This window comes from Amyelois transitella, chromosome 4, assembly GCF_032362555.1.
Source record: "Amyelois transitella isolate CPQ chromosome 4, ilAmyTran1.1, whole genome shotgun sequence".
Lineage (NCBI taxonomy): Eukaryota > Metazoa > Arthropoda > Insecta > Lepidoptera > Pyralidae > Amyelois > Amyelois transitella.
The window spans coordinates 5,582,289-5,595,761 of NC_083507.1; the positions used below are offsets into that span (position 1 = coordinate 5,582,289).

General features: G+C 34.8%; 1 protein-coding gene across 2 annotated transcripts in view; it reads right to left on the reverse strand.

Annotated features, from left to right (window-relative positions):
- Positions 1–13,473, reverse strand: part of LOC106138721 (uncharacterized) — a 77,874-nt gene that overhangs the window by 7,675 nt on the left and 56,726 nt on the right. For both annotated transcript variants that reach the window (XM_013339978.2, XM_013339977.2), the window contains 3 exons: positions 12,942–13,070; positions 11,790–12,015; positions 477–605 (listed from right to left, as the gene is read on the reverse strand). In XM_013339978.2, coding sequence (XP_013195432.1) covers positions 477–605; positions 11,790–12,015; positions 12,942–13,070 — 484 coding nt within the window. The remainder of the gene's footprint in view (positions 1–476; positions 606–11,789; positions 12,016–12,941; positions 13,071–13,473) is intronic.

The window sequence follows — 13,473 nt, forward strand, 5'->3', positions numbered from 1 at the left end:
TAGCCTGAATAGCTGTGGGGGTTTGTAAGAAAATAAATATTAAATTATCATGCATAACATAAAGTGTGCAAAGTTATTGTTTGTTTGCATAAAGCATTGAAGTGCGGTATAGGAAAATACGTGGTGGCAAATAAAAAATTTGCTTATGAGGATTGTGAATGGCCGTTCGATAGACTTTTGCCAAGACACAGAAAATCTTTATTCTGGTCTTTTTTGGAAGGGGAAATCCTTTTTACGGACTAACCCCGGGTCTTTAAAACCCTTCCGATGCGCCCTTCTTGACATTTTAGAATCTTTATTCTAACATACACTTTATCGACATTCACAATCTGTGTAAAATCTAGCATTTGGTAGATGTCATTACCATACTAACACTGACTGAACATTATCATACGTCAATTAAATTTTAAATTAACACCATAAATCAATTAAAGCATAAAATTGTATTAATTCGTCTAATATAAAAAATGTATTACCATCGTAACAGGTTCCCGTCTTATCGCAGTTGGCATCGTTCCTGGTGAGATTGCTGGACGCGTTGGTATCCTGCTGATGGTCGATGGTGACAGGCAGCTCTCCCGGCGGGTTCGCGTTGCTTGGAGGCTCTGTAACAAATAAACAATATATTTGATACGTAATTTATAATCAGAAATAAATGTTATTGCAATTTGACTAGGACAGTTTAACATGCGTATTTCCGGCTTCACATTCAAAAATGATGGCATAGAGGTAAGAACAAGAAGTTTCCAGAAGCTTTTCTTCCGGGGGCTTTTTCCCATAAAAATTCTGAAAATGCTTTCTTATCAAATATCATAATTTTCAAACTGGATACTTCGGCAATTCTCGTATCATTAAGTGAACTCTACTTTTTGGCCAAAATGACTAATGAAAATTGTGGTTAATAAAGCCAAACAAATCTAAGAGAAATTTCAAAGCAACCGTTGATTAAGCTGAGCATCTTTCTGTGCATGCACGTATTATAATCGATACAAGATTGCGGCACCGCAGCTTGATTCTAAGTGCAACCTGCAACCGCAATTACAGTACACGGCGCAAAGACCGCCGCTTCGAGCAATCCTAGAATTTCACACGCAATTGACTTGCAAGTGATGTCCAGTAGTAGGGACGTATACCCGGGAGAAACGCACGCTGTTAAAACCTCATGATCTTTCGTGATGGACTCGCATCTAATGATGTTAGACGGTAATTTTCTATGGCAGTAAGCACATCGTAAAATAAAGGAAATCAAGAGTGTGTGAACTCGGTAGCTACTCCAATCATAATTACCTTCTGTACACGTTATAAACTTAATAGTATTTTGCAAATCAAACCCTAGTCTCAAATTAAATAGGTACTAAGTTTTGTAATAAAATGAATTTTACTTAGAATGGCAAGATCATGGCGTAAATTATTTCAAGACGGTTGGACAGTGGTATAAAGGAATCGGTTAACGTTTTCGGTCGGTGAACCGTTCCTAATCGATTCGTTAGCATAGCGCCAATGTCTCGAACTTGAGAGCCGAGACGAGCGGAGACATATTCTTAGGCAGTTCCACTTAAGCCTCATATAAGCAGTCCCATGTGGCGATAAAGTTTAATACTTGATCAACTGCTTTGCCATTTCCAAGTTCTGAAGTTTTGATATTACAGCAACTTCAAGGTTATGGTGTAAATTTTAAGTAATAAATACAAAAATTATAAATATATTATATGACCCAACTTAACATTGAAACTTTGGAATTGAAACTCTGGTTTATAGAATATTCCAGAAAAAATTTCAGCTCTAAAAAGCTTGTCTTTCTTTTTTAACATTCTAGCAGTGAAATCTTGCCCGCAATAAACATTAACGTAGCGACAAATCATCGTTGGAAAAATCCACAGATCACATTATCAAGAAATTCAGCTCTTAGAAACAAAAACATTCCAATAGGAACCTTTTTCTTTTCGGTAGTTTTAAAGCTACATTCGATTGGATAGTTTCATTCAACAGTTAGTTCTTGGTACTTAAAATCGTGGTATTTTTTTACGGGATCGTAGTGGAACAATACTGTCCTCAGCGGCGGTGACGTAAACTGGCGATTTAGGCCGTTGACCGAGACTGGACAATGAGTGTCACACACCACAGCCAACAGTGGCGGTTCTAGCTATGAGTAATTACCTTAAACTTATCGTGTTTGCTAATCATTATTAAAATCAACTAGCATTAGTAAGGTTTAGCTTGTAGACTACGGAATACTCGTAATATGTATGAATTCGAAGCTACATAAAAGAAATTCCTAATTCTATCACCAAGCCACAAGCTGAACGTGGCTTTTCAGTTTTTTCAAGACCGTTAGCTTTGACTATCCCGTAAGGGATAAAGACGTGATATATGTACGAGTATATTAAAGGGGACTTGAAGGTTTGAAGATTAAGGCTATAGAAGTGATAAGTACTGGTAAGGTCTTCGCAATATGGTAATCACCATCATCAGTAAATATAACCCTTTCATCTTTTTCAGCTTAAGGTACAGCACAGGAAACTGTGTGCGTTGTTGGACGGCGACACATCATTCTTAGTTTGAAACTACAACATGTCATTTCTATGGACATAATTAATTCTATATCTATGGACAAAATATGTTTATTAAAATGACTTAGCTACAGTAGCTAATTACGGGCTTTGCATATTCTGAATGTATTTTAAGTTATTATAGGTCTGGGCTGGGTAATTTTTTGTCCTTTTGCAATGCTGCAGGCGAAACTTGTGATCAACAGATTAGAAATATTTTAGATGAGTAACTTTGATTAGCAAAATCGAGACAGATGGTAATTAATGTGATAATTTATTTTAAGTCTTGATGAATCGTAAATATCGAATTATACAATCTTTTGATTTATAGCTGCCACCTGGCTCTCGTATTTGTTGTATCTCACGCAAGATTTAAGTATTCCTAGTATGAATATTAAAGGAAGAGATAAGGCAATTGAAGGTATTTCGCTTAAATTTGGCCTTTACTACTTGGATTTAAAGACACGCACTAGACCGAAGCTTCACGCAATGTTTATATCTAGACGGGACTTTGCTTTTCAAATAAAACTTTACAAGTTGTTTTTCTTACAAAAAAAATCGCTATTAGTGTAGCTTAATGTTAAAATGGGTCCAATAATGATAGAATAGTTACTAAAGAAGCAATTATTTTACAGCTTCTGGCCTTTTGAGGTGGTAGGTGAACTACTAGCGCTTATTATGGCTGGTCAGTTTTCACGAAGCCCTCTCAACCCGGCCTGACATCATAATTTGCTAGCATCTAACTCATTACAATAATGGCATACTTTGGTGTAACAGAAAGGCTACTTTGTTGCTTTGAGTCGTTGTTTTTAATTTATTGTAAAATTATTTCTTAGTATAGAAACGTCAGATCAAGAGTAATCTAAACCTACGTATTTGCAGGAAAACAATTATTAATGTGGGTAAAGAAAAATAAGTTTATAACTTAATATTTCCAATTTTTACTGAAAGAAGTACCCCAATTGTTGCATAATATTTGACGAAATCAGTATGACGGGGACAAAATAAACAATGAAACAAATGAAACCCTCGCACTTATTTATCACTTATCAAAGTAAAAGCCATGATCAGCTTGGATTTACCAAAGTAGACAAAGTAAACATTTATTTCTACATTGTAAACGCTTTGTGATAGAGTCGTTGACTCTGTTGCACTCGCGGTGTATTTGCAACGCTGCTTCGGCGGATAATAAAAACCGATCGACAAATTCCCACGCCAACTTTGTTCTATGAAATAGTTTTAAATTGGAAATATTTTCTTACCAGTTTCTATTTTTATATTCGTATGAAACTAATCTTGATGCACGTACCAATTTACCGCAAATAAATACCTACTTCCTTTCTAATACTGACGTTAGTAAATTCAACCTCTACGTTGAAGGATTCAATGAAATAATCTACTCAAGGTGACGTAAAAGCTTACATTTCCTATAAAAGGCCAGAGCGTTCTAGATAGAATATATTGTCGCATTGCTAAATAAAGCAGCGTTTGCAATAATGTGAGGCAGCAGAGCTCGGAAGTGTCTGGGAAAGGCGATAACGGTCGTGTCGGATTTAAACCGGAGTCCATGGGCAATCTTGTTACATACTACACATTCCGTTATCTTAAACTCGTGCCAGGAATAAAATCAAACTAGATGCTACCATTTATATGTTCCACTAACTCCGATTAACGTACCATGGGAATATTCAGAATACTAGTCACCAGTTGATTGAAATAACTCGGCATAAATTACGCATCACACTACCTAATAATTAATTGGAAATTAAATTATGACCTGTAGATATTGCATAGCCGTAATGCGCGAAACAAATAATACTTTATGAAAGGGAGCATCTAATGAAACAAATCGATTGATCAAGGATCCCAACTTCAAGTTCATACCTATTTAAACTAGTAAATTCATACAATAATTCATTCTGTTTTTTTTTTCTAAAATCCAGTGAGACTTAGCGCATCTGTAAATAAATGATCATCTCATTAAATATAAAACGCAGAACCGTATAAATCAAAATTATCTACGAGCTATTTAATTCAGGCACGAAATTTTAATTTTCAATTAGCAATAACTTTAATCGAGAGTCGGCCACTGACCCTCCAAGTATTGGTGGCTCGCCGGTGGCAAGGCCATCCAAGGCCGTTATCCTATCGCACATAACTACCGCAATCTCGATATTAATACCTAGTTAGCTAACTATCGCGAAACGCCGGCCGCGCGGAAAGCAATTTCAGCTAAACCCACAATTATTGGTCATTGATTTACGCGCTAAGCAATCGTAAATTTAAACGTTTAATTACTTTATTTTACTTAATCGCTCAAGTTCCGCAGTAAAGCTTTTACTGAAGTATTTAGAAATACATGGCTAGGATTCAACAAGGTATTTATTCGTGATTCAATTATAGCCAAATTAGGGCTGGAGCACGACGAAAACTATCTCACGGTGTGGCAAAAAACTCTATTCAAGTTGTGTATCGGCCACCGTTAGGCGCACGCACGGACGCCAGCCTCTGACTTTGCCGCCTGTAGCTTTTTGCATCAATATGCAGACAACTGATCTCATGACTTGGCATGTTCTGCCATTGTGAACATAACTAACGAAGTTATTTGAACGTATCGCCGGTAATGCTACCTATTTAGTTTAAATATATACTTAATGGTCCATTCATTCTAAACGTGTCTGTAGAAAATATAGATTTTTTTCCTTTAACATTTATAATATGTAAAGAACAATTTAGGCAAGGCAAGTTAGACTTAATGCTAATAGCATTATCTTACAGACTACCATTGGGTTAAGCAGAGAACTTTTGTGTGTATGATAATAAATAATTAATAATAAGCATACTTACGATAACATAAACTTTAAGAAATTTAAATTATAAATATAAATGTAAATAAAATTACCAGAATTATTTCTATTTGCTATTGTACAATCATGTCTTATAAAGTACAAAACATACGGGAAATGGTAATATCTCAACAGGATCTTACCACATGATTGCTTACTCTATTTGATCATCATTAGACAGAGAGTCTCTGGCTATCTCCATATCATTAAGATTGTCCATAATAGGACAGGAAATACTAGGGATTGAATATGTTCCAACGGGATATTTTCTCTATAGTTATTGTACATTTCGCTTGCAGTAACTGGCACTGAGATTGCAATCTCTACACATAACAACACTATCATGTAAAAGGTAACAGGTATCTGGTATCATAGTTGTTAGAAGCGGAACGGCTTTGTAGGTTCGGCTTGTTTGATAGGAATTCCTGTTAGAAGCTCATTTTCACGTTGTAGCTGTATGGCTATTTAACTATTAGTTAGCTCGGTTAAATTTATATGACTTAGTAATATCATGTTTATTTTATATATAAAGCCTATTACTTCTCTAAACAGGACTAACTGAAACCAGAGTATTACCGAGTTTTAAATTTCAGTTTACGCATACATTAAAATGTACAAAGTTCACTCAATTTTTTTTTATTTAAAAAAAATAAATATTTATTTAATTGAATCATTGACTTTTTATACGTAAATTAAAGTGCCAAAGAAAGACTTCTGTGTAATCCACTCTTACAGCTTTAATAGTCTTTTACTTGGTCGCAAAGAAAAGGGTTTAGAAAATTTTATTAATTTCCCGGAAATGCTTCAAAATATACTTTAGTAAACCTACCACTTCCTCCTTATTCCAACGTCACGAATTGCACATAACAAGGTACCACGTCGCCGCTCCAACCAGCTTATCTAGTCGAATAGATTCCTCCAGATAGTCGATCAATATTGATTATGACCTGACACCGCGATCTCTGTGTCTTTTGACCTCAACGCGCGAGTACAGGCAACGGCAGGTCAAGGTACCACGTTTATATCTCAATTTATCATCTATCTAAATATATGAAAGAGGAAAAAACTGACTGATTGACAAAATTTTCTGAATTTTTGGGGGAACAGAAATTAATTGTTCGTATTACCAGGGCGGAGTTGCAGGCAGAGGTACTCTAGTTACTAAATGGCAGAACTGATTGAAAGTGTAAGACAGCCTTGTCAAACTTAAAGGCGCAAAATTTTGGATGTCTTAAAAAGGGAAATGTTAGAAGGAAGCAACAGGAATCTGTTACGATCGTACCACAAGGAAAATCCAAAATCTATGTTAAACAGGCGTAATAGTATATGACTAAAGGTCGGTGAAGGGCTTTGTAAGGTGCCGACTGTACAGAGCGTGAGATATCAACTGGCGTATTTCTTCGGTATGACAACGTGATTATAACTGTGCTTAGAATTTTTCCCACTAGGTTGGTAACAGCCCTTTTAAGTAAAGTATGTGATAACGGTCGGTTAAGAGCGGCTCGTGCTTGGCAATTAATTTAATATCAAATTAAATAAAATTGTACATTTTATTTACATTAATGAAATCATTTTGTAACAATTCATGTCGTGCAAATGTCCATTCCGGCAACGTTCTACTTCTTTTCACGAAATAAATTATTTCTTTTTCTTCCTCCTCCAGGCTTAGAGAACTTAAAGATTTTATCTATATTTCACTACGAATCTAATATACAAAATATTTATTACCACTGGCTGCTACGCGTTGATGTCTTTTCCACGAGAACATGCTTTCGCGCAATTATTTTCGGTTCTCTTTGCATTTTTCAATTATTCGTTTACAATAATATTACTACTACGCCCTTTACGCATTTCCTTGTAGGCAACAGGAATAGTGAAACTTATGTTTGTATTTTGTTTTTCGTAGAAATTGAGTAATTTGCTTTAAGTATGTGCCTTCTAATAATACTGATTCAATAGGGTTCACCGAGCTTTTAAACCTCTTCAGAACAGATTGTATTGTGTGTAAGATTGTGCCAACACTTCTCACGATCGCGACGTGAGAAGTTAAGGAAACAATTAACAGCTATTAACATCCGTTGTAACTTAATGGCGTTATTAAGATTTATATCGTTACATCTCTCAATCCATTGTTAATGATTTGCTACAACCAAACCAAACCTACGCATTGATTGTTTACATTGTCAATTAAAATTGTTCCAACTTGATAGAGATGTTGAATTAAAATTCCTTGATCTTTACGGTAATGAACATATAAATAACATTGGGATGAAAAAAAATGAATTTTATTTAGATAAAAATAGATTTTTAAATATATGAAAAAAATTATAAAATAGTCAAGAAAGTCGGGGGTATGGTATTAATAATAATTCTGTACTCAATATCTTTTACATTGTTTATCCTAAAAATCACTTAGGAAATCCTAATTCCAATTAAGAATTATTGTTTACCTACTTTTGACATTGAACTAAAAACCATCATAAGTAGTTAAACTCTAAACTCATGATGGGTTACTCAGGATGCTATTCTATACTCTTATGGTACAATGAAGAGTTTTATCTATCTATCTATAGTTAAATATCATTTATTTATATAAAAAAATGTCTATAACAATTCACGATCTTGATCTCGCCTTTACGTTTTTTTTCCTCCAAATAAATTCTTTTACTCTTAACCATTTTATAATATCCGTTATAAGTATATATCAGACCACCGACGCACCGCTCCGGCGCCGATTGTGCAACGATTTAGTTACAGAGCGGCGCCCAAACATGACTAATTATTTATTGTATCGCCGACCATTTTGTTTTGATTTATTCTGTCATAGCCTATACAGTGATGAATAACAGTCAATTCGGCGTAGGCGCGAAGATGTTACAAGCTCACGAGTAGTTAGAGCAATCGTCTAGACAATTTGTAGATTGTATCACAGATTAATTGTTCATGCAGTCTACCGGAATAAATTGAACAACAAATTATGCATATTTTTCTGTTGGTATTTAAACTTACTGAATTTGTTACGATGATCGTTGAACCTATTTTGGTGAAATTTGCAGATAATTGAGACAAGCATGATAAAGTGATAATATGTGATGATGAAAAATAGATGAAAGATAAACGTTATGTTATTAAGTTTTTCTCATAACCCTATATGTAATACAGCCCAGTACAAGGAGGTTAAAAACAACCTGAGACATCGAATGCATTACACGTACACAATTAACTTTAGTGTGAGTTAGCGTAAACCACGACAAGCATTCACAAATGTCACAATACAATATGGAACGGTACTTATAAAAGTAATGTGCAGAATAGATTACCATAAAAAAATCTGTAACACTAACTGTCATATGCGGTAAACGTTTCCTAAACGGCAATTTAACATCATTATATAATAATCATTAGAGATGACAAGCAGAGTAAAACTGCGTACGGCGTAACTGTACTGCGCTTTGCGCTGATTGCCGCGAGACAAAAAGTGGCGGGCTGCATGCGTCGCCAATGCGATCTGGCGTGCTCGCGTCGCCTGCGCAATCTACTTTAAAGATACAAATTTTCTTTATATATAATATATTTAAAGGCACCCCGGCACCCGTGGGAATTACTGAAAAAGGACCCCACTTCACACTACATACATACATATAATCACGTCTATATAAGACTGATAGGCCACGTTCAGCTTTTTAGATTGATGATAGAATTGAGATTCAAATAGTGTCAGGTTGCTCGCCTATCACCTTTAAGAAGAATCTCTGAAGTTATTTTACCAACACGGGACTGACATAGATATATATTTAAGCAAGACTTCTACACTCCAGGTATTCCAGGCCGCAGCTTCTAATCCCACCATGCCGCCTCGAATGCCAACCCCGACCCACATTTTATTACCTACTGTGTGTGACATAGATTTCATTCCTTCGCGATCATGTATCGCCATATTATACAAACGGACATCACTTAACGATGTACCGAGTTTTGAATTTAAATGAGCTTAATATATATATTTAAGTCTAGCATTGAATTTCTAGGATAAAAAGAGTTTAGTTAATTCTTAATAAAGTTTTTTGTTTTTGCTATTGTTCTAATGCTGTTATAGTTATAATAATTATTATATTTCCCCCATGAAAATAATATAAAATTTCAGTACTTAATCGTAGTCAATTTTTTTATTTTATTTTCAGTGAAAACGTTCTACCGCTCTGACGTTTATAAATAATACAACTACGTTTTCCTTTACTCTGGGCTTTTCCATAATATAGTAGACGAAATTTATGTCATTATTTAGTAGCCGCAATCTTCCGATGCAATAATATAGCATTGCAAATATAATAGGACATAATCCCATTCTCAGAACCAGGTTGCTATGATTATTGGCATACAAATTGCTTTCACGTATGATTTTGTTTCTTAGGAGTCAAGAAGCGTGTAGGAAATACTCGTATTAATTGCTAACATCCTTCGCAAAATTAAAGCCGATTAAGATTCACACTACCGTTTATTTTTTATTTACGATGTTTCCCTGACAGCACAATGGACAACAGTGTTTCCATGAATGCAGTCGTAATATTTAATTTATGCTTTGTGTTAGTGCTATGCACAGAAGCATAATAAGTAGAGATGTTCCCGATAAGTCACAATAGGCAGCTAAATTGATTTACTAGTCAGGTAATTTTTTTTTAAAGTTTGCTACTAACGACGTCCTAGTCCCTATTGAGCAAAAAACTATTCACTTATTGTTAATTTTGAAGGTTTGCCTTAAAAATAATTTCTTCCTTAAATTTAAAAACTTTAACCAAATAGTCGGCCGTCTAGTCACACCTTTATTATACCCATCAGTAGCAATTATTAAATATCGTTTAAGTGTGTTGTTAAATCCGTGTAGAGGGTTAACGCACTGGCCGCCATAACTCCGCGGTTGTCCTACAAACTTGTTATCGAGTTAATTCTGGCCTATGACGCCTGCTGACTGCTGTCACTGTCATTAGCAAGGCCGTGAGTACTACTTCCATGTTATTTTACTAATGGACTTTCAGGTCTTCGTCGTGGAAGATCTAGATTACTAAACTGTTAGCGTCATGCCTAATCGTAACTTGCTCTGAGTTAGTTTAACTAATAAGTAAGTAATACACTTAAAACTATTTTGATTTGCAGAAAAATCTTGTCTTTCTCAATTTTAAATTAATTAAATAGAATGAAAGCATACGGGCTGCTAAGTTACTTCATTCCTAAATATAATTTTATAGTCGTCACAAAAATAGACAGACCGAAAAAACTAATACTTATACTTCTGTCATTTAAAACACAAATTATCATACAAGATATCAAATTTTAAGGAATGTCGAGCATATAATATCTTATTCTGCTTATATTTATACCGCTTTATTATTTTACTTTTCATCTTACTTACTGCATTGTTGACAAGACCACTGTTTGCTATAAAGATGGCTCTTAGAGATTTAACTGCCGTTGGGCCTTAGAAACTATAGAGTAATATCAAGTTGTTGGCGCAAAATATGGTCAATAAATAAGTGGAATAAAGCAGTATAGACCGGTATCGGTTCCGCGATCCAGACCATACTTAACCAAGTCTACGTGATCTGCAAACCATGGCCATGTTCAAATCGATAAAGTTATATATTGCAACGATAGATAAGTACAGGCAACGCTGATCGAGTCCCCCGTTTATCATTGATAATAATGTTTCGAGATGGTTCGATTGCAGGCAATAACTGAATAAAAATAAATTTATGTTTTTGACTATGAACACTCAAAATGTATCAAAGTATCATACGAGGGAATTTAAAAGAACGCGTCGGCAACATTGAATTAAAACGAAATTAATTTTATGGGGCATTATTACATAGCTGTAAAGTCAAAAAACAATTTTGCTAAATATCAATAAAGACCTGTTACCCTGGCTCGATTCTCTACATAATTCTTGGCCACGTGAAACTACTCACATTTTTGATTAAGCCATGCATTATTATTTCATTACTAAGTGAACACTTAGCGATAATGTACCGATCAGATTATAGGTACCTACTAAGATGTTAAAACTATGAACATACCCCTACGAGTAAGTATATCTAATTTATGTTTCGCTCTGTGTAATTCTTTAACACATGGCTTCAAGTAAATCTATATTTTATTGATATTATACATAAAGAAAAGTTGCATCGTAATATGATTTTCTTTTTATTCACAAAGGGCGCTCACGTAGGATATGAGAAGCGAACTGTTTGCTGTGTAATTAATGAATATTGTTTTAAAACAGCTTTTTTATAATTACATGAGGTCTTCTTTCTATTTGTTTTTATTTCATATTTCTGTCTTAACCCCTGTAACACTCACGCAAAAACAATAGAACATTAAAAATATACTAAAAAGTACTCACTCTCACAGAAGTTCTCGAAGTATTTTCCGATTGGTTCTCCATCGTCGATGAGAGGCCGTTCCGTGTTCAAATATGCTGACGGCCCATCAGGTAGGGTATGATGATCGAGATGGTACAGTCTGCAGTTATAAGTGGTGGAATGAGGAGCACCCAGGTAAAGGTACGATCGGCACAAGAATTCCGATTCGATCTCGCAGGCGAGACGACAACCACTTTCTGATGTCACCTGAACAGAAGATTAATATGTTAAATGTATACGTTACAAACATAAATCTCAGGTAAACCTAGCCTCCATTCATATGAATAACGCCAATGGGAGTTAAGTACATTTTCACCCGACTAAACATCAAGTTCAAATTCATACGTTCTCATGTCATGATTGTAGGAATTAAAAAGAATGTAAAATTATGAATTCATTATGGTAAAAAAAATAAGTGAGCTGCTTAATCTAATTTTTATTTCTTCACCTTGTTAAGTCTGTCATGCTGTCAACATCCCTTGTTTATTCTTCTTTTCGAGTAACTTAATAACCCACAAATGCTTGCTATGCAAATTACCTGTCATGTAAGTAATATAAGAGTATTTAAACTGAAGACTTAAAGAGCTGTCTTGATGTTTTGCTATCCAATTTATTATCCTATTCGAAGGTGCATTAAAAAGCACGTGGGCTATTCAATCGTTTTATAAAAAAAATTGAGCTGGTAACATATTCGTGGACGCAAATTGTTTTTAACCGCCTAGAGCGATTATAAACAACCTGAACAAGAAAAATAAGCAATTTTTAAATGAATAACAACTTATAGTGGTTTAACACCTTATGGCATAGTTATTATAATAATCGGGCATAGTTATTATATTAATTAATCTTCTCTCTCAGAAGTAGTTTAAAAACATCAACTAAAACAAGATTAAGATATCTTATTAGTATACAATTAACATTTTTCACATTCATTATAAATCTTAGTGCTTCAAAAAATATAGCAAAGCAGACATGAAAACTAAGTGTGATTACCAAAAGCGAAACATAACTATCAATTCTATCATAGAGTTAATTTAATCGCGCAAAGACGCAGGCATCTTAAAATAGTTAGAAAAACGCATTGACATTTCCAATGAAACGTATTCCAAGAAGCGACAGTTTTTCCCACTTACCTGTAGTTCTTTGTCGGTGTAATAATGCAGTCCCGCGTACTGTGCAACTTTGTCCTCCGCTACGCCGACCCTGGGCGCTGTGAACACTCGCTGCCCCTTGCACGCCTGAGACGCCTTCAGGCACAGATTCTGGACCACACACATACAAATAAAGTAACTGCTTGTAATAACCCTAGTCAACATGTTTATTTAACAAAGCTGTACAGCGCCGCAATTGTTTCTAGGAAACGCCATAACTACTCAGAAGCGTCGGCTGCCATGTAATTGAATGTTCAAATTGCATTGTACGGAAATTGGCCCAGATCTACTCGTTTGTTTAATTTCCATTTAGGTTAATTTAACTTTCTTCTCATTGTATGCGAGTTTGCGAATGGAATTGAACTTTCGAAAATAGAAGAAAAAACGTGTGCAAATATTGATTCAGAAAAATAAAAGTATTTATATTTATATTAGTCGTCGAATCTTTTACATTGCCAGCTAAGTATGGAACTGCATTGGTTAGCCTTTGTTAGTAAAATCACTATGAAAACTG